Raw genomic sequence first — 25385 nt, 5'->3', positions numbered from 1 at the left:
TTTTTTTTGGACATTTCAAGAATAATGCAAAACAATTGTTTAGTATTGTCCATATTAAATTAATATAATTAAAATGGGTTACATATAGTGGGACTAGATCGGTCATAAGCCACAAGGTAATTGCATCACGAGTGTAGATCATGCCTGTTATTTTGATTTTGGTTTATAAAACTTTGAGTTAAACATCGCCCCCTGCTGAGTATGATATTTACTGCCTGACTGACATTGGTAAAATATGCAAAAAGGGCCACATTTTGGTTGAGAAAAACAAAATAAAAAAACTGCAGCCAGACTGAAAAGAAAATAAATCCAAACCAGCATTTGCTTTTCTTGAGTACCTTTAATATTTATTCAGTATTCCAGCAGCTATTTAATATGCAAGAGTTGTTTTGTACATTTTATATTATACAGCAACATTAGTTCTCCTAGCTCCATTCTCTGTCTTCACAGTTTTCTGTCCTGGCAGCGATGCCATTTTCACTGTCTCCATAGCAACTATCATGAGGAACTTGGCTGGACAATAAATCAAATCATACAAGTGCAATAAAAGAAATTAAACACTTCACAGTGGAAAAAAACCTAATAGCTTATAAGAAAAAAGTTAAAGTATATTATAAAAAAAAAAAATGATACAAGAAAAATAATTACTCATTTACTTCCACAACATGCTTTTGGATGCAGGGGGAAAAGAATTGTGTACATAAAACACATACATACAGCACATCAACTATAAATGTAAGCTTACACATTTGCATGTACATACATGCAGACGTTTCGTCAACAGCTTTGTAAACAGGTCCACCATAGACCTACAGAGTACCGACCAGAAAGGCAACCGGAGACAGTTTTTCCACAGGATAGAACTTCAACAGACTTAAGAGGGTAGGTTAGTTGCTCTTAGTAGCCATTTAAAAGGCCAACACCTTCAGCTTTGGAGAATCTAAATCTTATTGGTTCCTAAACCGATGATGTCACAATAAAACACCATAATTGAGCTTGGCTCAGTTTCACACAGTCCCTGTTCGGAACTCTTCAGTCTCCGACAGCAAATCCAATCACAAAGAAACGAGTTAATATTTTCACTAAATTTGTGCGTCGTCCGTCCATTGGCCGCCAGTCTCAACGTTTCTTTAATACTGATTAACGAAGCAGTTTCAGTTGAATGTCTCTCTCTCTCTCTCTTTCTCTCTCTCTCTCTGTCCCTGGAAAGAGATTGGTTCCCATCCCAAAATGAATGACAATACAGGTTTCTCGTTTCGACAATATAAAATAATGTAAGAGATACAATAAAATAAGTACAAATATAAGTGGTTAATGTAAATACTGCAAACATCTCGAAAACTATGTTGTCAAATAAATACCATGGTAATTACTGGAATGTATATGCTAACAAGTGCCACTATGGGGCAGTAAACATTCACGTTCCGGCATCTAAAACTGCAACTGGAGCTTCAAAGTTGGCAACAAGTGGCGGCCTCGGTTGCACCAAGGACGTGTTCGCCTCTGCGCCGAATGATACAACTACATGCACAGAAGTACCTTTGTTTTGCGTATCCTTCACAGAACTACAATACATTATATGGTGGAGCAGACACCGGCATTTATGTCTGCAGCCCACTAGCGACAAAATCGCACTGTACAAATCGAGTTTTTGTGGGGAGGACGTTAACGGGTCCTTCGAGTTTTCGAAAAGATAATGGCTCCACCACAATAGCGCGCACAGTGCAATGTTGTTTGTTAACTACAGTTCTTGCAGCTGGCCGTCCCACTTCTGACAGACTCGTACAGTTTCTTTAGCAGTAGGAGGGCTATTATCACTGAAAAAAAAAACGTTGAGCGATGATGACTTATAAACCTTTCAGAGTCCTTAAACTTCGTTTTGTTTTGTTTTTTGATTTCGAAAGTGTCTCAGGCATTCTGAGAAACAAGAGCTGGGAATTGAATTCAGATTTGGCAACACTAACACAAAAAACATCCAGTCTTTGTCGTCCCGACTTGAATTTTCAGTCCCTCAGACACTCTTCCTCAGTGATGCCTTGCGCCCTCAGCTCCTCCAGGACGTTGTCAAGGTGGCCGGAGTCTGGGTAACCGTGGCCGGTCAGGTTGGAGCCGAACTCGGTCTTGTGATGCACCTCGTTCCAAATGACCGTATCCGTCTCTCCTGTGGTGCTGGATGTGCCCACCGAAAAGATGAGCCGACGGTCCCAAGCAACCAGCAGCAGCTTCAGCACCTACAAGAGCAGGGATTGTTTAGAATAAAAGCTGAAAAACCTTACATTTCAAGGTTGAATTGGAATATGTACATTAAAGAGGACCTATTATGCCCTTCTACAAAGTCTTAATTTTGTTTTTGGGCTCTACTAGAATAGGTTTTCATGCTTGAATGTTCAAAATACATTATTTTTCATATATTTGGGGCCTAAGCACCATTTTATATGGTTGTATTTGAAGGACTCTGTAGTGCACCCCTTTTCACCTACAGTAACCAATTTTCATACACTTATAGATCTCATCGGGCCAAATAACTTTCGCACTAAGTCATAAGCTTCACCCAACAGGAAGTAGGCTGTTATGGGTTGTCTGAAAAACACATGCTCTGGTATTTGATATACTCCTCCTAGGCGATTCATCCGATCGCCACCAGACTCAGTCAGCATGAAGCCAAGATATTGAGGATGCTAAATTGCGGGCAAATTTTTGATATCACGAATGGTTTGGCCAGGTCGAGGCAAGACATATATGGTGAAAAAAGGGAAACAGGAGGTGTGTTGTAACTTCTGCACATTGATTGGTTTTGATGAATCTTCAGCTTGTAGGAGGCTGATCACATGGATGTGACTATTGTGAGTCAAAGTCATAGCGCCACCAACTGGCAGCAGGAAGTGTGCCAAAAATGCTTTGAAATCGCGCTCTTCAACCCAATCTGCTTCAAACTTTGTCAAAATAATGCCAAAACACCACAGATGTGCACCTGTGAAAGGATTCTTGATATCTTGAATACTGTAGTAATGGCGATGTGTCAAACTTTAATATTCATTTTGGGTGTTTTTGAGACTCTTAGCATGCTTTAAATTGCATGAAACTTGACACACACATCAGCTGTTGGCCAGTTGCTGAGAACAGTGTGTTCAGACATAATGACTTATTTTATTAGGTACTGCATTTGGATATATATATTAGATATGATCAAAATCTACTTTGTCACAGTTTAGATTTTTATTTTTTTTATGTTTAAAATGTTGAATCTTCTGGCTCAACTAACTAGGAAACAGTATCCAACTGATCCATTGATCTTATTCTGCTTCTGTGTGTGTGTGTGTGTGTGTGCATCTATTTTACACTCTTGATGGTTTAGATTTTAACCCTTTCATTGCTGTGTGATTAAAGGATAAGAAATCCCTAAGGATTTAGGACAGGGATCGGAAACGTTGGACCTGGAATGCCGCTGTCCTGAAGAGTTTAGCTCCAACCCTGAAAAAAATAAACTCACCTGCCTGTAGCCTTAAGCCCTATTCGGACGGTAATTGTTTCTCATGGGGATGTAATGTATTTTCAACATTTACAGGGGCTAGTCTGTGATTTTATTGCCATCTGAATTCAGAATGTCAGTGTTTTGCTCCAACCACCCACATAAAAAATCCCTACTTTTTTGCTTTTTGACAAACACCAAGGTCTTGTGGTAATTTAATTGCCTTCCTAATCCACATCTCTGAGTTTACAAGAAGAGAGCACTTTAAAATTCTTTTCGACCACTGCGGAGCACCGTACGATAACTGTTGCGCTTCACTGTAATTTGCATGCATTTTACAGATGTACACTTTTATTACTGAAATGCTGGAAAGTATTTAAAAAAACAATTTTTCATCACCGCTCCACCTCAGCCGAGTGGGAGCTGTTAAAAACAATAAGGAGAAAGAGAAAAAAAAGCACATAAACATTTGAAATGGGCCGTTATTGTGGCAGCAATACATGCAATACAATTTAAAAATATGTATTATCTACAATTATATACATTAAAGATATAAATGAAGCAGCTTAATGTTTACCTCGTGTAAATAAGAGGTTGCATTAACCTATTTTTGCTAATTTCCCATTTTTTCCCATTCTGCTAATTTCCATTTTAAAATAAGTCAGAAAACCATTTCAAATATTGCGTGTCTAGCTTCTATAAGTATATAATTAAATAATAAATAGGACATTATTTTCCTATTATTAAATTAAATGTGAATTTATTCTTATTATTCCAAGCATATGACATTTTATTTACAGCAGACCATCATGCGACCGATCACGTGAACAGCGAATTCCCAGGTTCACAGAACTCGCTCCTCCACGGGAATAAATCGCCATCCGAAAGCATGAGTTTTATCACTGAGGTGCCATGCACATTTATTTTTTACAGACATCCACATTAGAAACAATTACCATTGGAATAGGGCTTTAGTAATCCTGAAGACACTGATTAGCATGTTCAGATGTGTTTGATTAGGGATGGAGCTAAACTCTTCAGGACAGCGGCACTCCAGGACCGACGTTGCCTATCCCTGACTTAGGATGTTTTAATGACAAAATAAAGGCATATAAACAGTTTATTTGTAGTGCATTGATAACATCGTTTTATATAATTAGTTTAATAATAAGGTTAATAAAAATATTTAAAAAAACCTTAAGATAAATACTTCTGGACTTACAAAATTTTGAGCTGCAAATGATAACTTCTCATTCAATTGAAAGTGACCTATAACAATTTAATTGATCTCATGGATGTGGCTGTTGTGGCTCACGGTCAAAGTGGCACCAGCTGCTGCAGTAAATGTGACCTTTCATGCTCAAACATCAACATCACACACACACAAAAAAGTTGTAAAAAAAAAGCATAATAGGTCCTCTTTAATTAATAGCAGTAGATGAATGAGATTGCGTTTGTGAATGTCTGGACACTCACCAGACGGCCTTTCTCACTGTCAGGGAGGTAGCAGTGTCTTGGAAATCCACGAGCTGTGAAGGGCTTCCCAGGGTTGGGATGCTCTGGACCCTAAAACAATCATAGAAAGAGCCGTTTAGACCTACATTGTAGTTATATAACACTGCAGCAGTGCAATATACCATGTAGGTGGCACAAACGCCAATATGAATGGATGCTCTGGACACTGCAGCGGTTTTTAACAAGCTCTGTTGTGAGTGAGTGACTCTTACCTGAATGCCAGGGGGTATGTTGTAGATAATCCGGATGGTTTTGCAGTCAGGGTGTCCAGGAAGGGAGTGAGGAATGACGTGGTACTCCATCTTGCCCGGTGGCTGGTTGCCAGTTTTAACACCGTAGATGGTTTTGCAGGTGGGACACTGAAGGCTGCCGTCTTTGTTGCCGTTGTTGTACATGGCCACCAGGCACTGCAGGTGGTACTGGTGTCCACACTGAGACAGACGACCAACAGACTCTGCCCGAGAAATGCCACCGACACCTGGGCCTTTATAGCCAGATGGACCACAGAGAGACTCCATACAGATAGTGCAGTCCTAAGAAATAAGAAAACAAGAAAACAATTAGTTTAATTCAGTTTAGTTAATCTAATGAAAGATATCTAATGATATATTATATCTTAGTTATAATTTAAAATATCAATCATGTTTGTTCACCTCCTCGGGTGGGTTGCGGACTTTCTGGAGATATCTTCTAACAACTTCTTCTGAAGTTCTACCTGCTCAAATGAAAGAAAAAGTAAGTTAAAACAAATGAGGATTTAGAGAAATAATCTGTCACAGATTTTATTATAATGTATTATATATAGATATACATACACAGACTACTGGTCAAAAGTTTGGAATATATATATATTTTTTTAATCTTTTTGAAAGTCGTGTCTTCTGCTCACCAAGGCTTATTTGATCAAAAATACAATAAAACCAGCAATATTGTGAAATATTATTACAATTTAAAATGACTGTTTTCTATTTTAATATATTTTGGAATGTAATTTATTCCTATGATGGCAAAAGCTGAATTTTCAGCATTATTACAGTCTTCAGTAATCATTCTAATATGCTGATCTCTCTCTTTCTCTCTCTCTATATATAGATAAATAGATAATATATATATATATATATACACATACATAAATTATGATTCGTAAAACTTTTAAGTTTGTTGTGATTAATCGTGATTAATCGGTCTGACAGCACTAAATATATATATTATAATTTGCATAACCTAACCTTTGCGGGCCTGCTTCTTTGAGGTTTTCCGGCAGCAGTGGCCGAGGCCTGGCACAGGTTTGATGTCGCTCTTGCTGACAGGTGGGGGGTGGAGCACAAGTTTGGGCGGGCGGGTCAAGCAGACTGGGAGTCCGGCGGCGCTCATTAGGATCCCAGTGATACCTAACCAAAGACAAGAGAGAGTTACATCTGTTTTGTATTCATCTATTTTTAGGTTCATTGTCTTTTGTTGCAAAATTATTCCAAATATGTTACTATATTTAATCATCACAGTCACTATTTATAACTTATTTGCATATTGTTTCTCACCTGCCAAAGCTGGATGGACAGGACTGGATCCATTTAAGTTCTTCACTGGGACGGTCGGGACTCTATAAAGGTATAAAAAAAGAAACAAGACATGACACATGCTTCCACTACGCAAGCAACCACTCACCAATCAGAAACACACACACGCACCTCAAGGGTCTTATCGATAATCATAATCTTGATCCGAACAGAAATAACCATGTAGTTGTCACAGCTACACCTGATTGCGTATCACCCCCGTCCTGACCCGCAGACATGCCGAGTCATGCTGCAGTGTGTAAACCAGGTCACACCTTCTGCCAAACCCACTGCTGCCACTAACTAAACTGGCAGTGAATCAGCAGACAACAGCAGTGTACCGGCGCACATCAGACCCTCGCATGACCTGATCACCTGTTGCCCATATGTGACGATACATAGACTGCCAGAGAGTACTTAGTCAAACATTTCCATGCCATCTCACCTCAACATTACAGAACATGAGTAAAACTACAAATCTTAACCAACAGTGAGATTTCGAACGAACAAAAACTACTATTGAACAAAGACGTTGGCATATAACTACCATTAAAGGCAACTAATGTAACGTTGTTTTTATGTTAAGCTTCAAAAATAAAAACAAATGACAATAACCATTGATAAATGACAATGTATTCTATTGTTTGTTTGTTTTCTAGGTGATTTTACGATAGACTATTTTTCTGCACCCTTTAATTGAGGGTTGGTGGTTAAAAACCATTAGAGAACTATTAGCTTACCAACTATTGAACAAACAAGACAACTAGAACAACATGTTCAAAGATACTCACTGTTTGACCTTGATAACAGTCATGTCTCAACTATTCCGATGATCTCCAAAGAAAAATCTGAGTCAAAAAGGAAAAAGCGAAAGTAATGTTTGGATTCTTCCTTGCGTTCTGCACTCAAACTTCTTTGAATGTTTGGCAGTCTCTGTACTCGGTAAGATTGATTTGTTTTCCCCCCTCTAGAGAGCCTGGAATCAATGTAGTTTTGTTCACGTATATCCCCTGCCTCTCTCTCTGAGTTGTTCTTCTTCTGGATGAGTTTGTCTTCCCTCACTCTGTCAGCTGTCGCTCTTATAGAGCTAATCCTCGAGTTTCCATCTGTTGACAAGCAGGAAAGAAGGTGATCCACGTCACAGAGACCGGGATTACCTCTCAACGTCACACACTGACACACCGCCATAAGGTTCCATCACACTGGCACATAGTGCAGGATAGTTGCTCACACACACACACACACACACACACACACATCCATACCATGTGTGTGTCCTGCACGAGTTCAAACATTTTGGTCGTATATGGGCATGCACAGCCAGTGACTAATGACACAGACACAAGGATATATATGGATGAATTTCACAATACCGGGATCATATCTCACCCCAAATTCAAAAGGAAAATAAAATCAGAAATTATATAATATAAAAAATATAATGTACTTAAAAATTAGCATAATTATATAAATTATTATATAATATATTGTCATATATAGTATGATATATATAGTATATATAGTATATATATATTAGTGCTGATAAATCGATTAATCATGATTAATCGCATCTAACATAAAAGTTTGTTTATATAATGTGTATATTATTATATTTTATATATGCGTGTGTGCGTGTCTGTGTATATATACATACACACACACACATACATATATGTATAGCCTCTTAAAAGCCTCTTAGTGCCATCTGAAATTTTCTTCTAGAATGATCATTTTTATCAAGCTTGTATATTTAAGTTCAGTAATTTCACTTAAATGGCAATGAAGATTACCTATTAATTGTCATTTAAGTGAAATTACTGAACTTAAATACACGTGCTTGATAAAAATGATCATTCTAGAAGAAAATTTCAGATGGCACTTAGAGGCTTTTGCATCTGAACTCTTCATATATATATATATATATATATATATATATATATATATATATATGGGGGGAAATGTGATTAAACTGTCATGAAAATAATGTCACATTGAGAAAAATCTTAACTGATGGCTTAATTTTATTCTAAAATGTGACCTGGAAATGTTATGTTTTTTTGCATGTTTTCTTTGCGAGATTCACTCGTACAGCATATAAACATGTTTGGAAAGCAGAAGTGATCAGTGAAAATCTTTGATCGCTCTAAAAAACTTTATGCTGCTGATAACGGAACGAGGATAAACAATGCTATCATAATCGTCATGAACTGTGACTTGTGTCCTGAATGGCCGGAAGAGTCCAGACTAAATGTGGAAACGTGTGTGACTGTACAAGCTAGCAGAAGTGTTATTAAGAGTATACAAGCTGATCGTATGCACGTCACATCAAGTGCACGGAAACCTCGAGACACAGATCCATGTGCATCAGCTGATGCGTTCACGGAAAGGTGTGAAGGTACATGGTGCCACCACTGAGATGAAGAATGAGTAGAGGAGGGAGAGCCGGGAGCTGACGTGCATGTGCTGGTGGGGGTGAAAGAAGGCGACCGGAAAATCTTCAGTCACGTTTGCTGCTGGCTAATCTAGCGGTATTAGCACAAAACCCATATGGCTGTAGGCGTAAGCACAACTCGCCTGATCAAACCACAGCCAGATGTAGCCACTTACCGACAAACATGAAGAGAGCAATGAAACACGGAAGGGAACAGGTGAAGACGAGAATCTCTGACGTTAAAGGGCTTGATGAAAAAACTCACTGACAAGACCTTTGAACTTGATCTGGTCACAATCTTTTTTACTTTTTAGCTTGTTTGAAGGCGGCATTGTCGACTGAATCCCATTTGCCAGCCCTTTTGCTTCTGTTACAGCAAGATTGTGATTTATTTATTTACTGTGATTATTCCTTTGTTTCATAAAATATAAGATGGTAATACCATGGTATGTTCATATAAACCATGGTGCTGAATGATTACGATATTTGAGGTCTCTAAACTTTTGTTTTTGTTTTTGAAAGCTTTTCTATTTTAATATATTTTAAAATGTAATTTATTCCTGTGATCAAAGCTGAATTTTCAGCATCATTCCTCCAGTCTTCAGTGTCACATGATCCTTCAGAAATCATTCTAATATGATGATTTGATTCTCAACTCAAGAAACATTTCTTATTATTAACAATGTTGAAAATAGTTGTGCTCAAGTCAAGGGGTTTTGCTTAGCTTCTTAGCTTAGCTTAGCAAAGAATACCATGGTATACGTCCAAAAACAAAGTATTAACATGGACACATTTAACACATTTTGAAAGTGAAATCTGTAAAGCTCTATTAATATTCTTACCATAAAACAGAGTTCAAACAAATTACACTAGCCTCACATGATTTACCGAGTCAGCAAAATCATGATGCATAATGGCCGGAAAAAAATATTAAAACAGTGATTCTGTGTCGAAAAAGGCACGTTTTGTGCATTTTGTGTGTATTATGTAACTATAATTCAAGCCAGTATCATGACAGTAATGCTTAACTGTACTACTAATGTGCTAAAAGAAAACAGAATGAATCCATTGCATGAATCTAACATCCATTACAAGTGTACCTGGAAAAGATCAAGTAGGTTTAAAGGTGAAGGATCATATTAGAGCGAGAGAGTGACGTCAGGCTCAATTACGTCCAGCTATAGGTGCTATATGGGGTTACTCGACGCCCACTACAGACACACAAACACACCTACAAAAACTGAGCATGAATGAAGAAGATTTAAAAACACTCACGGGGATAAACGTGCAAACATTGCGATAAACAACTAATAATTTTCACTATCAACTAAACACCCACAAAAACTGAGAAAAATGTGCAAAAATTGTACCTTTAGGGATACAATTTTCATTTTTGAGTGAACTATCCCTTGAAGGTACCACTATGAACTTCTCAGGGGTAAATAAGGTACAAATATGTACTTTTAAGGGCACTGCCCCAGTGACAAGCTGTTATACCCCTTAAGAAACGATTTTTACACTTTTTTTCCCCCTGAGTGACAGACAAATACTTTCTTCCTGACTGGGCCAAGAGTTTGTGAGACCAATCCTGACTGTTAACAAGCAAATCCTGACTAGTGACAAAGACGAATAAACATTTCCTTTACTCAGACTTCTAACCTTTTTAATATTGACTTGGTGATAAAATGAAAAAGATATACACGATCTAAAACGAAGTCAAAATAAATTTTACACTTTTGTCTGAATTTTAAGGTCTATAATCCAGACATTTCTCAGACTCTCCAGACATACAGAGAGAGTTTTATTTCTAGCTCCCTCTAGTGGTTTAAATATTTATATATAAACACTCAAGACTGTATTTGCATCACTCTGTTAATTACCACAACAACAACAAAAAAAGCACATTGTTTATTTTGCGAAAACAGTAATGCACTTGCATAGAATATCTATGAGGAAATACATTTAGGAGGGTTTAGGACAAGGAGGTCACCTATGCTAATGTTTAAGTTTTATGTATCTTATGTATTATGCATTTATTCTTGTGCAATGTCTTATGCCGACACTTTGACTCGGGTGCATTACTGTAAAGATGATTTTTGTCTGTTTGCAGGTGAAATAATATTCTGAGGTAATAAAAAGCAGCACGAATGCTATTTAGGACCTGGAACATATCAGTAGAAAACAAAAAAGTATTACTTCTCTAAGTAATCCTGTCTATTAGCACTCCTTAACAAATTATATGATACTGTAAATATACACACTGGGGTCCAAATGTCTCAACACAGGTGAAAATGTTCCTACTTTGCAGTTCAACAGTTATTAAAAACAATGTTCGCTCCAATTTATAGTTTATTATTTTTTCCTCTCAATTATGTCATAATAACAATATGTAATATCGTTTAAACGATACATTTTCTCGTAACAAGATGCCATGGTGTTAAAATGATATATTTTCTCGTAATAACAACATATGTCATAAAAACAATGTTTTTACCATTATAATGGGATATATCGCTAAAACAACATATTTTGTACCTGACATGGCAAGTGTGGAAAATAGGTCTTTATCACAGTCCGCGCGTCGTCACATCCAGCTTCGATTTGTAGCGTAATCGAATTTCCACCTGCATTATTGTAAATTGACGGTCGCCAATTTTGAAAAGAAAATTTAACGAACTTGGTTGAACTTGACAATAGAATGGTGCAGGTATGACATATCACTTTGTAGGCTAAAACGCAGAAGTGAGTTAGCATTTTAGCACTTCCAGTTCCATCGTTCCAAAGTCAATGGGTTTTTGAATGGGGTTTTGGTTAAATGGCTAAAATAAGGTCTGTGGTGAACAAGCTCAAGACACTTTCACATTTTATTCGTGATTTTTTGAAGCGATTACGTGTCTAGAAAAAGGCGGTTGCTAACAAGTGGCTAAATGGGTCTACAGAGGCTGTCGAGGACATTAAACAGGGAAACTCAATCCGCTTTAACAGCATCATTATGCTTATAACTGTGCTCTCATAAAATAGTCAAACTCAAACGTTCTGGGAAAATGTTTTTTTGTTTTTTTAGATAAAAGCTGAAAGAGTTGTCAGAACCTGATGGTGACGTTGAATTCATGGGACCGTGGTGTAGTTCGTTTATAGCCAACCTTTAGCTTTTTACTCCTGGCGACTGCATTTAGGCTTCAAAATTCATAAAACTTGTGTTTATCTGTGATAAGTATCTTGATGGGAAAAAACGTGCAAGTATCATAAACTTTTGTTGATCACGGAGCTTGTTTTTAGCGATAATCCAAAAGCCTATGGGAAAATCCTATTGGGCTTTTCTCGAGGGAACCAGTGTGATGCGAACTGCCCGTTGGCCTACAAAGTGACGTCATCCCTGCATCACTCTATAAACATAAGCATTGGGCACTGCCATCCATACAGGCTAACAGCAGAAGTTATTTTACTATATTATTTGAAGCTTCCACTTTTCAAACGTGCTCAGTGATAAAGGCCTATTTCCCACGTTTATCACGTCACATGCAAAATATGTAAATTTAACGATATAATATCTTGTTATAACAGGAAAGCATGTCATTTTTATGACATAATTTCATGTTGTTATTAAAGCAACACTAAGTAACTTTTGCTCTCGGGCTCCCCCTACAGTTGGGAAACAGTATTGTCTTCTACTACTGTCGTAAAATCTGTCATGGTTACATGGTTAACACGTGCATTTGTTGACAAGCCGTTACCCAAACTCTGCAGAAGGAGTTCTCACGTCTTGGGCAGACAGCCTGCGTTGCGTGTGAAATGTCTTCAACCCAGGTACAGTGGCATATATTTCAGCATGTCATATGAATATAATTTCATGGGTTTTATTTTTTTCAAGCGCCAGATCGCGGAGCTCACGTTTACAAGCCAGCGTCATTATAGTAGCCTATTGGCTACTGTTTTACAGAATTCTAATTCAATTCAATGTTTGTGTGGTAGGTAATAGCCATATATCGTCAACATTATAATATCAAGCTACTAATATCAAAAAAAATAAAATAATATCAAGCTACCATAGATGAATCTGCAAAGTTGAAAAATCAATTTGCATTATAGCCTGAGGCAAGACACTTTCACCAGAAAAATAAATAAACAAACATGACTATCAGCCTGCAGTCATTAGGCTAGTTAGCCTACTTCTGACTTTTTTTTTTTGGCCATGAGGCTGTTTACACCTGGCCACTTCATGCGTTTTCTCAGATCGGATAGCTATCTGATATATCAAAACGATTCCATTTACACCTGGTCACATAAATGTGTTTTTGCGAAACGGATTTAAATCCGATCTTCAATTCCCGTGATATATATGCATGTTTATTGGAGTGCACGTCACTGAAAGCAACAGATACGAGCGGCATTTTATTGATCATCAGCTAAATTTTCAAAATCAGAGACCGCAATAAGAGAGAGCAGCAACAGCCCTGGTAAGATCATTTCATTTATTTACTTTTAATGATGATGATTGTGTGTTAAGCGTCTGCGACTTACTTTCACTTTGATTTGCGATAGTTTGCAAGTTGGCTTGATGAATACATAACTTACTCAGCTGCTCATCTGCGGTGATTCCAGTAGCGTCGTCATATCTGGCTATTACATTACATATAGCCTATAACGCGTGTATTTATTTATTTTTTTAGCATTTTTGGGAGGAGTACAATTTACATATGTGGTTTCAACAACCAGATGCATTTTTACACTTGTCCAGTTTCATCTGGAATGCGTCTCAGACCTCCTCCTGAAGTGGTTTTGAGCGATCGGTTTCAAATCCGTCTTGAATGCGTTTCGGAGGACATTTACACCTGGTCTTTTCACGATCGGATAGCTATCCGAATTGAGAAAATGCATGAAGTGGCCAGGTGTAAACACCCCCAAAAACATACGCATGAAAGCCGGAAAAACAAACGCTGGTTGGCCTCTCGCGTCCAAATTTGACGAAGTGGTGGGGGAAGTGACGTATGCCGTAAAGCAGTCGAATTTTGTAGTTCTTTTTGTGCTCGGGTAACTACCCGAACCCCGAAGTTACATAGTGCCAGTAAAAGCGATACAGACCCCGTCAGGCTATGGCAGACGTGTCATTCAACCTATTGTAAGTCCATGTACCATCACAAGGGTTTTGGAAATATATTATGAAGGTCGAAAAGTTACATAGTGTTGCTTTAAGAGAAAATATATTGTTTTCACAAGAAAAATATGTTGTTTTAATGGCATAGCATCTTGTTATTACGAGAAAATATATCGTTTAAATGACACATCTCGTTATGACGACGTAATTGAGTGGAAAAAATAATATGTGGCAGCCATGCGCCACTGTAACACTTATATTATCAGGAACTAAAACAAAAAATGATTTTCAGAATTTAGCAATGGGTTTGTCCCCTTTTACTTCAATGACAGAAGCCGTTGTGCTGCATGAACCTAGAAATATAGCAGAATCTGGAATATAACGTGTGCGTTTAACAGCATAAGCTTTCTAGTTTAAATTCGATTTTACATTGTTCAGGGTGGTCAGACTTTTGGACGCACTCACGGTGCACCACTGTTCAAAAGTTTAGGGTCGGTAAGACTTTTTAAGGTTTTTGAAGAAGTCTCTTATGCTCAGCAATGCTGCGTTTATTACTATATTGTAATATATTGTTACAATTTAAAATAACTGAAATCCATCGCATCCATCCGATCTAACATTTTGGCATAATCCAACTCTGACCCCAAACTTTTGAACGGTAGTGCAGTGTATGCACAAAAGATATATGATATACAAGATGATACTGTGTTTATCCACAAAACCACAGAAGTGTTACATAATACTGAGCATTCATGATTGCCATTATAAGATGTTTCTGTGCGTGTGCATGCTTGTAAAAATCCAAACCCCATCCTGATGCTTATCAGTATGCCAGTGCACGCCAGAATATGACGTTCGTTGGCTCACTTCACTTTTAGTGGCTCACTCCTCATATCCCAGTCATATGCCACTACGCATAAACCTAAAATCTGCGCTCCTCCAGTGTCTGAGACAGACGTTTGTGTCTACAGGACAGCGTCTGAGTCTCACACAAGCACACACACTCAAAACAAACACTTGCTCAATCAAGCAACTATTCCCAAACCTCCTTCACACAGACTACCAAATCTCTTCCCCCTCCTCCGTCTTTCCACTGACACCCCCCTCCTCCCTCCTCCCTTTAACTGCATTGTGTTGCAAATATAAAACCCAAGCTGCCGACTGCCAACAAAGGTTGCCTTGGATACGCACTCGGCGCACACACACGCTCTCGAAAACACTCGCACAATAGAGCTAAAGGGGCCCCCAGGAATGAATGGAGCCTGGGAACGGGGAACAGGGAGAACGGGACAGAAAGAAGGAGGTGGGAGTCTAATGAACGAGACTGACCTGTTGACACTCATGGAGGACTCCCATCGACCAGCTACGTCTAGAAAGCTTCCTTTCATTAACTATTCTCTTGCCTTCATGCAGCCCACAGGCCACACAGTTTTTCCAAGTATAATGTGACATACACTACCGTTCAAAAGTTTGGATCTTTTAAAAAAAAGAAATCAATACTTTTACTGTATTTTTGATCAAATAAATGCAGCCTTGGTGAGAAGAAGAAATTTATTTTTAAAAACTTTTAGTAGCAGAACAGAAGTGTAATGTAATGTAACACTGCTATTACTTTCAGAGAGACTCACACTTCCTGATCCTAAAGTCTAGTATAACCTAAGCATGATCCTCAAAACCTATGCTCCGTTCCAGACCTCGGTCGGAGTAGTGTTCATTTCGTTAAAGTCATAATTTTATCCCTTAAAAATCATGTTTGATCACCAAATTGTTTTTGAAAAAACATTCCTGTGAAAAAAAATGTATTCATGCCTTAAAATATGTACATGGAAATGTAACTCATGAATATATGCAGACCATGAATATGCAAATTAGCCCTGCCTCCACTCACTCCAGCTCTGAAAACCTGATCCACTCGCTCAACTTTACTGTAGTAAATGCTACACGATGGCAAGTGGAAATATTGGTTTAATTCAGCCAAATATGCTAGAACCAAAAACTGATTCAGAAGAAGTGGAAGAGTGAATTATACAGGCTCGTCTACAAGTCGATGTATCAGAATGGTAATGCGTTTTATGTATCACTCTCTACAATGTCGAACATATGACAGTAATTAATACGATTAGCCTTTTGCTTGACTACGTTATCAAACAGCTAATAATGTTTTGCTAATGTTACACAAACCATGTTCCTGTTCGCCATCTAAGATGTCAGACAACTGCCTTCTAAAAATCAGAATCCTTAGAAACGCTTTGAGCAACTCAGAACGTCAGTGGAGAAAGGCACAGTTCATCATAACATCGTAATATACATCATAAACATACAGTAATTCACCCAATATATTGGTACATGTAGCTTTAATGCTTGCAGTTGCCAGATTTCAAGAGTCTAAAATCCCCTTTGCAATCTGGCAACCATGTGCACCCGCTCTCTCTACACTTCTGAAGAATCACGAATGATCTGAAAACACAGACAAACAAGTAAGCAGGAGTTTAGCGATCTCTACTGAGATATTCTGCTCAAATGAAAGTGTCACTCAGTCAGTCAGTGTTCGCTTGCACTGTTTGCTGCGACTAAATCTGCGATCAACCTTCTCAGTGAAGAAACTGTAATAAATCTAAACATGGATCTCGACTATATTGTTTGCCATTGTTCTTGCTGAATTCAAAGTATTTTTTTGCTGTTGTCTTAATAAGAAAACATTCATGTAATTTGCAATTATTGAAACTCAATTTTTGAGAGAAGTTTCTTGCTTTACCAGTTTTCATTATGTGGAGAGCTGTTAATTTATATGATAAACAGCCTATAATAAATCAAGAAACTAGATGAGGTCAAATAAACCATGCATGTCAGTTGACATTCTCTTGATTTGTGCTTATAGGTGAATAATAGCTGCAATAATTCTGATGAAATGTAAAAAAAAAAAAAAATAATTATAATGATAATCATTGCATTAATAATTTTGATCAAAATAATCATAATTATCAATTTAACCACGAAAATGTGACTAGACTAAAATGCACAGACATTTAGTCGACTATACTTGACTAAACAAAAACAGGATAAGATTGACTAAAAATGCTAAAAACTAAAAAGTACATTTGACACAGGACTAATGCTGCGTTCACACCAAACGCGAATAGAGCATCTGGCGCGAGTGATTTCAATGTTCAGGATGGGAAATTTAAACTGGTTAATTTTCTCAGCTATTTTTTTTTTAATTAGACTAATTAAAAAAAATAGCTGAGAAAATTAACCAGTTTAAATTTCCCATCTCTGACCACTAAGTGTTCCACTTTCTAGACAACCTGTACCAATTCCACTTGAAAATAACCAATGAAACACTGCTTTAGTCGTCACCATCTTGGAAATTGTCAAATGATATTTCAAACTGAGGTTGAGGTTGAAAGTTGGGATCGATCCATTCTGACGTTAAAGGTTTAATGTTTGACCCCAGTCGCCGTTCCAGCGGTTATGAGAGAATTCTGGTTTACTGAGTACCGAGGTCCGGATCCAAAAGTAAAATGTGAAAAGCGAGTGGAAGCAGGGTAGAATGAAATTCAGGTTCATACCTAGCATTTAAAACACTACAGGCCAGCAGTGCTAAATTAAACTTTCTTATTTTTGACCGGCCTAAATGTGTCAACCTTTCAAGTATTCTTGAAACACAAGTTCCTTTTCTTCAGAAATAAACTATTAAAGAAGTGAAACCATTTCAAAGCACAGGCCTACATACAAACAAAACAAATGAACAAGTAGTCTAACCAGATAAAGTCAACAAATGAGATGTATTGGATTCAAGTTTTCAATTGTCATGTTTTAATACAGCATTTTTAGTCTGTTCCCAAAGGTGAAATGCGTTCTGAAAACAGCAATAAATCTGAGCTAACTATCCCTGTGTACACATCCCAGAGTGACAGACTTTCTGTAAACAGTCAAGGTTTTGACATTTGAGGCAGCAGAGGCTGAATTCAAGCTAAAACATTTAACAATCTCACATTTTATTCACAAGGAGATGCAAGCACAAAATTTGGTCTTCACAAGCATTTTGTAAGTTAAGGTGTGGTCACATTAGAGAAATTTGGACAAAAAAAATCAATAAGCAAAAAAAAACCAAAAGTGGGAGCACAGTTCAGGGATCACTTTCGAACTAAGCAGCTTTCTGTTGGTCAATGCATGACCAAATTAGGAGGAGCAAAATCTGCATGGGTAATTTTTTTGACCTCAACCAAAAACTCCCGATCACGTGGGTTTCTATTGAAATGACTAGATTTCGCCCATGACAAATCACATTGCAATGGTAAATGTGACCACCTGTAGGCGGCTGTATTCAGCAGCCAACTTTGTTCTTATACACTACCAGTCAAAAGTCTGGGGTCGGTAAGATTTTAATGTTTTTAAAGCCTCTTATGCTCACCAAGGCTGCATTTACTTGATTAAAATTTGTAAAAAACTTTAACTTGTGATGGCAAAGCTGAATTTTCAACAGAGAATGAACCTCAATCAATGTTGAAAACAGTTGTGCTGCTTAAAGGGTTAGCCCACCCAATTACTTCATCCTCACTCATACCTCACCCTCATGTCCTTTCAAACCCGTAAGACTTTCATTCATCTTCGGAACACAAATGAAGATCTTTTTGATGAAATCTGAGAGCTTTCTGTCCCTCCATTGACAGCCACGCAACTACCACTTTGACGCTTCAAAAAGATCATAAAGAGATCGTAAAACTAATCCATATGAATTGAGCGGTTTAGTCCAAATTTTCTGAAGAAACACAATCGCTTTATATGATGAACAGATTGAATTTAGGCATTTATTCACATTTAAACATTGATCAACTCACTCATCAGTTGTGGTAAACGGAAGCTCATGCATGTTTGCTTGACGTGCGAGAACCAATGAGGTTCATTCTCGTGTTACGCATCATGTTTGAGCTTCTGCAAGAACCAATGAGGTTCATTCTCGTGTTACGTATCACGTTTGAGCTTCTGCAAGAACCAATGAGGTTCATTCTCGTGTTACGCATCACGTTTGAGCTTCTGCAAGAACCAATGAGGTTCATTCTCGTGTTACGCATCACGTTTGAGCTTCAGCAAGAACCAATGAGGTTCATTCTCGTGTTACGCATCACGTTTGAGCTTCAGCAAGAACCAATGAGGTTCATTCTCCTGTTACGCATCACGTTTGAGCTTCAGCAAGAACCAATGAGGTTCATTCTCGTGTTACGCATCACGTTTGAGCTTCTGCAAGAACCAATGAGGTTCATTCTCGTGTTACGCATCACGTTTGAGCTTCAGCAAGAACCAATGAGGTTCATTCTCGTGTTACACAGCACGTTTGAGCTTCTGCAAGAACCAATGAGGTTCATTCTCCTGTTACGCATCACGTTTGAGCTTCAGCAAGAACCAATGAGGTTCATTCCTGTGTTACACATTATGTTTGAGCTTCAGCAAGAACCAATGAGGTTCATTCTCGTGTTACGCATCACGTTTGAGCTTCAGCGAGAACCAATGAGGTTCATTCTCGTGTTACGCATCACGTTTGAGCTTCAGCGAGAACCAATGAGGTTCATTCTCGTTTTACGCATCACGTTTGAGCTTCAGCTAGAACCAATGAGGTTCATTCTCGTGTTACGCATCACGTTTGAGCTTCAGCAAGAACCAATGAGGTTCATTCCTGTGTTACGCATCACGTTTGAGCTTCAGCAAGAACCAATGAGGTTCATTCTCGTGTTACGCATCACGTTTGAGGTTCAGCAAGAACAATGAGGTTCATTCTCGTGTTACGCATCACGTTTGAGCTTCAGCAAGAACCAATGAGGTTCATTCTCGTGTTACGCATCACGTTTGAGCTTCAGCAAGAACCAATGAGGTTCATTCCTGTGTTACACATCACGTTTGAGCTTCAGCAAGAACAATGAGGTTCATTCTTGTGTTACGCATCACGTTTGAGCTTCAGCAAGAACCAATGAGGTTCATTCTCATGTTACGCATCACGTTTGAGGTTCAGCAAGAACAATGAGGTTCATTCTTGTGTTACGCATCACGTTTGAGCTTCAGCAAGAACCAATGAGGTTTGTTCTCTCGCGTCAAGCATGTTCGTTTGAGCTTCTGTTTATGTTTGCTGATAATAAGCCTCAATTCACTCTGTTCATCATATAAAGCTCAATTCCGATGGATTCGTTTTACAATCTCTTTATGAACTTTTAGTTGTAGTTGTTGTCAACTAACTAACGTGTAGTTGTCAATGGAGGGACAGAAAGTTTTTATAAAAAATATCTTAATTTGTGTGCCGAAGATGAACGAAACTCTTACGGGTTTGGAACGACCTGAGGGTGAGTAATTAATGACAGAATTTTCATTTTTGGGTGAACTATCCCTTTAATATGAAAAAAAAAAAACGTCTTTTTTAGGGATCTCTGATGAATTCAAAAGAACAGCAAAAACGTACTGATCGCAGCCTTTTGAATGCTACACTCTTTAAAATAAAGGAAAAGCCCCTTTTGGAACCTTTTTTTTCATTTAATTTACAATCACAGGTGACTGCAGTTGTTACAACTTACCCTGATGCAATGAGTGCCCGTGACTGTGCCATGGCGATTCTCTGCAGGGCGGGGCGGCTAAGGCCTGCCAGACTACTGCGCGGTGGCACCGGGGCGGCACAAGCTGCTGATGCCGTAGACACAGGACCCAGAACACGAGCAGACGGCGTGGGAGCACAGGTGGTCACTGTAGATATAAGGGCGTTGGAGGGTGTAGGTGCTGTAGGGTTGGACGCAGAGGTCGTGTAGGGTATGGCAGAAGGAGGCGGGGGTGGCGGTACAGCAGGTGGAGGAGGACGGTTAGAGGATATCGACAGGGCAGCAGTGGCTGAACCCAGCAGAGAGAGGGAGTGTCCGAAGCCTCCGCTAGCACCCGAGGTGGAGTTCCTATGTGGCGAGAGGACTCTGGAAAGGGAAGGAGGGTGAGGCAGGGTTAGAGAGTAAGAGTGTCCCCTTGATGGCGCCTTTGGGCTCGGCGGCTTGGGTACCGGCGGGGGTTTCCGCCCGAGAGTTTGTGCCATGCTAGGGGTCTTGACGCCCAAGACTAGCATACACTGTTGGCAGGAACATGGTTGACCAAGTGAAGTGATAGCAGAAGCTGGGAGAGCTCCACTGGGATAGGCACTGCCATTCCCTCCACTAACCCCTGAAACGCCCACTCCCAAGAGTCCACCACTTCCAGCGGACGACCACGCGTGCGGCTTAGGCAGCGGGCCGGAGACGAGCGGGTAGGCCAGGTCTGAGCGCCTCTGGATGCGCCGGCGCCGTTGCGTCTGTCCATTGATCTGCGTCATACTCTGCAGGTCTATAAGGTAGCAGAAGCCCAACGGCGTTAAGTCCAGCCAGGGCTGCTGCCGGTCCCGAGCCGCCTGGATGGCGATGCTGACCTCTGTGTCGTACGGCGTCCATGAGCCCGAGTCATTCTCCCATTCCCACACCCAACCCTGACCAGGGGCCGACCGCGGGTCGTAGAAACTTCGCCGCACGGGTCTTAGTGTACCTGTAAGGAAGAGCAGAGAGTTTAGTTTAGCAAAACTACAGGGATCGTGCACTTTAAAATGCCCACAAAACTATTTGACGAGCACAGTCCTGTGTTGATATATTTCTTATTAAAAACAGGAATTTTAACAGGAAGAAACAGGAACCCATAAGACTACCGCTCATCTTCAGAACACAAATGAAGATATTTTAAGAGCTAATAGGCTGATTACATTTGAATATTTTAATTATGAGCTCTATGCATGCGTGTTGATCAGTGTTTATATACGAAATTAAATCTGTTCATCATTTAAAGCGATTAAACCGCTTGATTCATGTGGAATACTTTTACGATGTCTTTTAGTATTTTTTGGTTGTGTGGATTTCCAATGGACTAAATGAAATAAATAAATAAAAGTATATCAAAAATATCTTTGTTTGTGTTCTGAAGATGAACTGAAGGTTTATAGCTTTGCAATGACATGAGGATGAGAACATGATAACAGAATTTTTATTTTTGGGTGAATTATACTTTTACTTAGCCAATGGTCTATTATTAAAATGTTATTAATAATTATTAATAATTTTTATTCATTAATTATTTAAAATATTTAAATTACAATTCATTTATGTAGTAGTACATAAAAAATAAATCATACACACATCATACACAGATGACTCATGATTGTTTTTACCTTCTATTTCTAGAGGCACGCGTTTTTTATAATTTAAAGGGAAAGGGGCTCTCAACTCTAAGAACTTATTATTGGATAACAAAAAGAGTATATGAGTGTACAAGATGAGTCATCTATATTAATTGATCCACCTGAGAGAGAAAGAATGCAAACCTTACATGTGCATTTCTTAGTGATGCTCTGAAATAAATTCAGCCAAAATAGTTTTTGTCGTGACGTTTAATTTGTGCTTCTCCAATGATGTGTTTTGACTGTGTCAGTGTTTATTTTGTGTACACAATGAGGAAAAGCTACAACAGGCAAATATCAGTACTAGTGTTTATGCACTTCAATGTGATGAAAAATTTATGATAGAGAAGAAATATGTAAAGTTTGTTCAGCTGAAATATCGAGAGGTGTCTGGTTGCCGAAGAACTTTACTATGACTGGTTTAATTTATCACCTGAGAACATGACACCCTGAACAGCATAAAGAGTTCAATTAACCAACTACACAAATTTAATCGTTTTGCAGCAAATCTATGCGTTAGTACTTCAGTACAATTAGTCTCAAGAATTTGACAGTGCATAAACTGCAACAAAAGGTTATCCATCAGACCCCCCTTCAAGACCTCACTCTACTACCATTTATTTTTCCATCTCCTCCTCCCTCGTGTTTTTGGAGCGATGGGCCGCTACCCTTCGTCGACCCCATTCTCTCCATTCCTCCATCTTCCCATGAAGTCTAGTCAGTCTTCCACAATGGCCTTTGTCAGGATGGGTGATAGAGACTCCCAAAATTCTGACAGCCAACAATCCACCCCTTTGTTTCGGCTTCACGTTGCCCCTTGTTATAGGTTCAACTCATCCCTTCATTCTCGCCAGCAAAGCACTCATGTGCATTGACAAAAATCATTAGGAGTTCATGGCAGAGCCACTTGAACTCCACATTGCATGAGACATAAACAAGTGTGAATTACAAACATTAAGCTTTAAACTACATCAGTGATCTGCCTTGAGAAAAATGAAGAGGTTGTTGTTGCTGAAATGAAGGTTTTGAGGCCCAGCCCAACCTTTTTCATACCACGGTGAGCTTTCAAAACATCTGCAGACCTTTGCCTTCAAGTCATCACAATACAGATCTGAGTTCATTGGCGCATTTGTTTGATCTCAGAGCAAAGGCACCGTATTAATAAAACACAATAGATGAGCAAGAAGATAAAAATCATGTAGGATATCGTTCTCTCTCACCGGTATCTTGCCGAAACTGGTGCATAGACTGCAGGTCAATGATGTACGGCGATAGACGCGAGTCGACCTGGCCCAGAACCACGCTCCCGGCGCCGCGAGGGTCGCTGCGGATCACCGCCTCGATATGATGGGACACCGCCGGGCTGTAGGGTCGCCAGCGCCCGTGCTCGTTCAGCCATTCCCAGACGACCACGGCCGAGGCTAACAACATCTCATACCTACGCGAAGAAAAATAAAGTCACGTCCACAATAATGACGTCTGAATGTGTCTTGACTCAGTTCATTATTTTGCAGCGATTAATTCCCGTGCACAGCACAGGTGCGTTTAGAAGCAAGCGATGCATTTGACCACAAAGGGAATGTTATGCAGCATGCTGTGGCAAGCCAATTGAGCATTTGTTCCTTTAAACTAACTAGTGTCTACTTTATGTTTCTAGTGCACGTTTTTCGTTACTTGTGAGTAACCTAATAGCTACAAGTAGCCTACCTCTTTCAATTTCAATAATAACATGCATTATTTATCGGCTAATTGTCAGTATCATTCCTAGTTCATATTCCAGCTTTACTTGCATGTATTTACTTAATACTGGTACCCATTTAAGAGACTATTGGTAACACTTTAGTTTAGGGTACAATTCTCACTGTTAACTAGTAACTTATTAGCATGCATATTACTATGATATTGTCTGTTTATTAGTACTTATAAAGCACATATGAATGCCTTATTCTGCATATTCTACATCCCTTCATCCTACCCAATACCTAAACTTAACAACTACCGTACTAACTATTAAAAATCAGTAAATAATAGAGTTTATTGAGGCGTAGGTCGTAGTTAATATAAAGTTAATACTGAGAATTGGACCCTAAACTAAAGTGCATTTAGTCTCTAATAACTGTTTGTGTATATTGAACTAAACAAAAAAAGTGTAATAGGTCCAAGCAACAATTTAAATAATATAGTCAGTGAATAGTAAATAATCAAAACCTGAACCATATATACAAATATGAATTCAATAGCAAAATTTTTTTTACTATTAAACAATGATTAGCCACTTAGCAATGGTACTATTACAGTAGGCTACTAATTATACTGAAAAAGAAACAGAAGTAGAGAAACAGAAGGTAATAACAATGTATTAAATGTAGCAAATAAAAGTATTAGTGACATAAAATATATAGACAATGTAAATGTTATAGACAATAAATGTTAAAACCGCTTGCCACAGAATGTTGTGTTACATGCAAGACATTTTAGTAACGCATTTCTTCCATTGCATCCTTAAAATGTCCATTCTCTGATAAAGAAAAATGCAAGGCAGATGTTTAATTCTGTTCGTCATCATAACATTCATTCTCTTTAATATAAAATGGCAGCGGTTCATTTTGTCATGGTGGCTCAGTTACTTGTTTTATCTGTCAATTATAACATATTCATAACCCATATTTTCCAACTGAACGTGCAAGATGCAAAAGCAAAAGGCCCGTTATCTCCCAAATGCGACGAATTAAAGCATGCAAGCACTCACCAATAAGAGATCGTTCGTTTGCATTCAAATCATTGAAGAAGGAGGTAATTCCTTGGGCGAATCCATCTTAACTTGAGCAAAAAAGTATCCGTGCGATGTAACAATAGTCCCAGATTTTTTTCACAGAGGAAAAGGCAAATCGAATTATTGCATTGTTTTACTTTAAAATGCACAGTCGACGCAAAGCGCAGTTAAAGATCTCTTAAACGACATGCCTCATTTTACCTACTGCCGCGTAAAGACATTTAAATGTTATTCTTATTCTAGTAAGGAATGTGCAGGATTCTTCGATTGTTTGCGTGACTCTGCCTGTGGCCACGCCCACTGGGGACTAAACTGGCCAATGGCG

General features: G+C 38.7%; 1 protein-coding gene across 1 annotated transcript; it reads right to left on the bottom strand.

Annotated features, from left to right (window-relative positions):
• Positions 1-320: 320 nt before the first annotated feature.
• On the bottom strand, positions 321-25369 carry dtx4a (deltex 4, E3 ubiquitin ligase a). The gene is made up of 9 exons (XM_084109799.1): positions 25037-25369; positions 23508-23725; positions 20627-21605; positions 6523-6584; positions 6214-6375; positions 5638-5699; positions 5197-5517; positions 4946-5035; positions 321-2231 (listed from the first exon to the last, which is right to left on the bottom strand). Exons 2-9 carry the CDS (start codon positions 23716-23718, stop codon positions 2004-2006), a joined length of 2115 nt encoding a protein of 704 aa, XP_083965925.1. The 5' UTR covers positions 23719-23725; positions 25037-25369; the 3' UTR covers positions 321-2003.
• Positions 25370-25385: the final 16 nt, after the last annotated feature.

The sequence above is a fragment of the Abramis brama genome (assembly GCF_963993115.1).
Source record: "Abramis brama genome assembly, chromosome: 3".
NCBI classification, from domain to species: Eukaryota; Metazoa; Chordata; class Actinopteri; order Cypriniformes; family Leuciscidae; genus Abramis; species Abramis brama.
This window is presented reverse-complemented; position numbering and strand designations above follow the sequence as displayed.

Coding starts and splice junctions, on each gene's coding strand:
- dtx4a (XM_084109799.1), bottom strand. CDS start 23,718: ATGTTGTTAGCCTCGGCCGTGGTCGTCTGGGAATGGCTGAACGAGCAC. Junction 6,585..20,626: donor CGGGCACTCATTGCATCAGG/GTAAGTTGTAAC, acceptor ATACCTTTATAG/AGTCCCGACCGTCCCAGTGA. Junction 5,036..5,196: donor ACATACCCCCTGGCATTCAG/GTAAGAGTCACT, acceptor TGATTGTTTTAG/GGTCCAGAGCATCCCAACCC.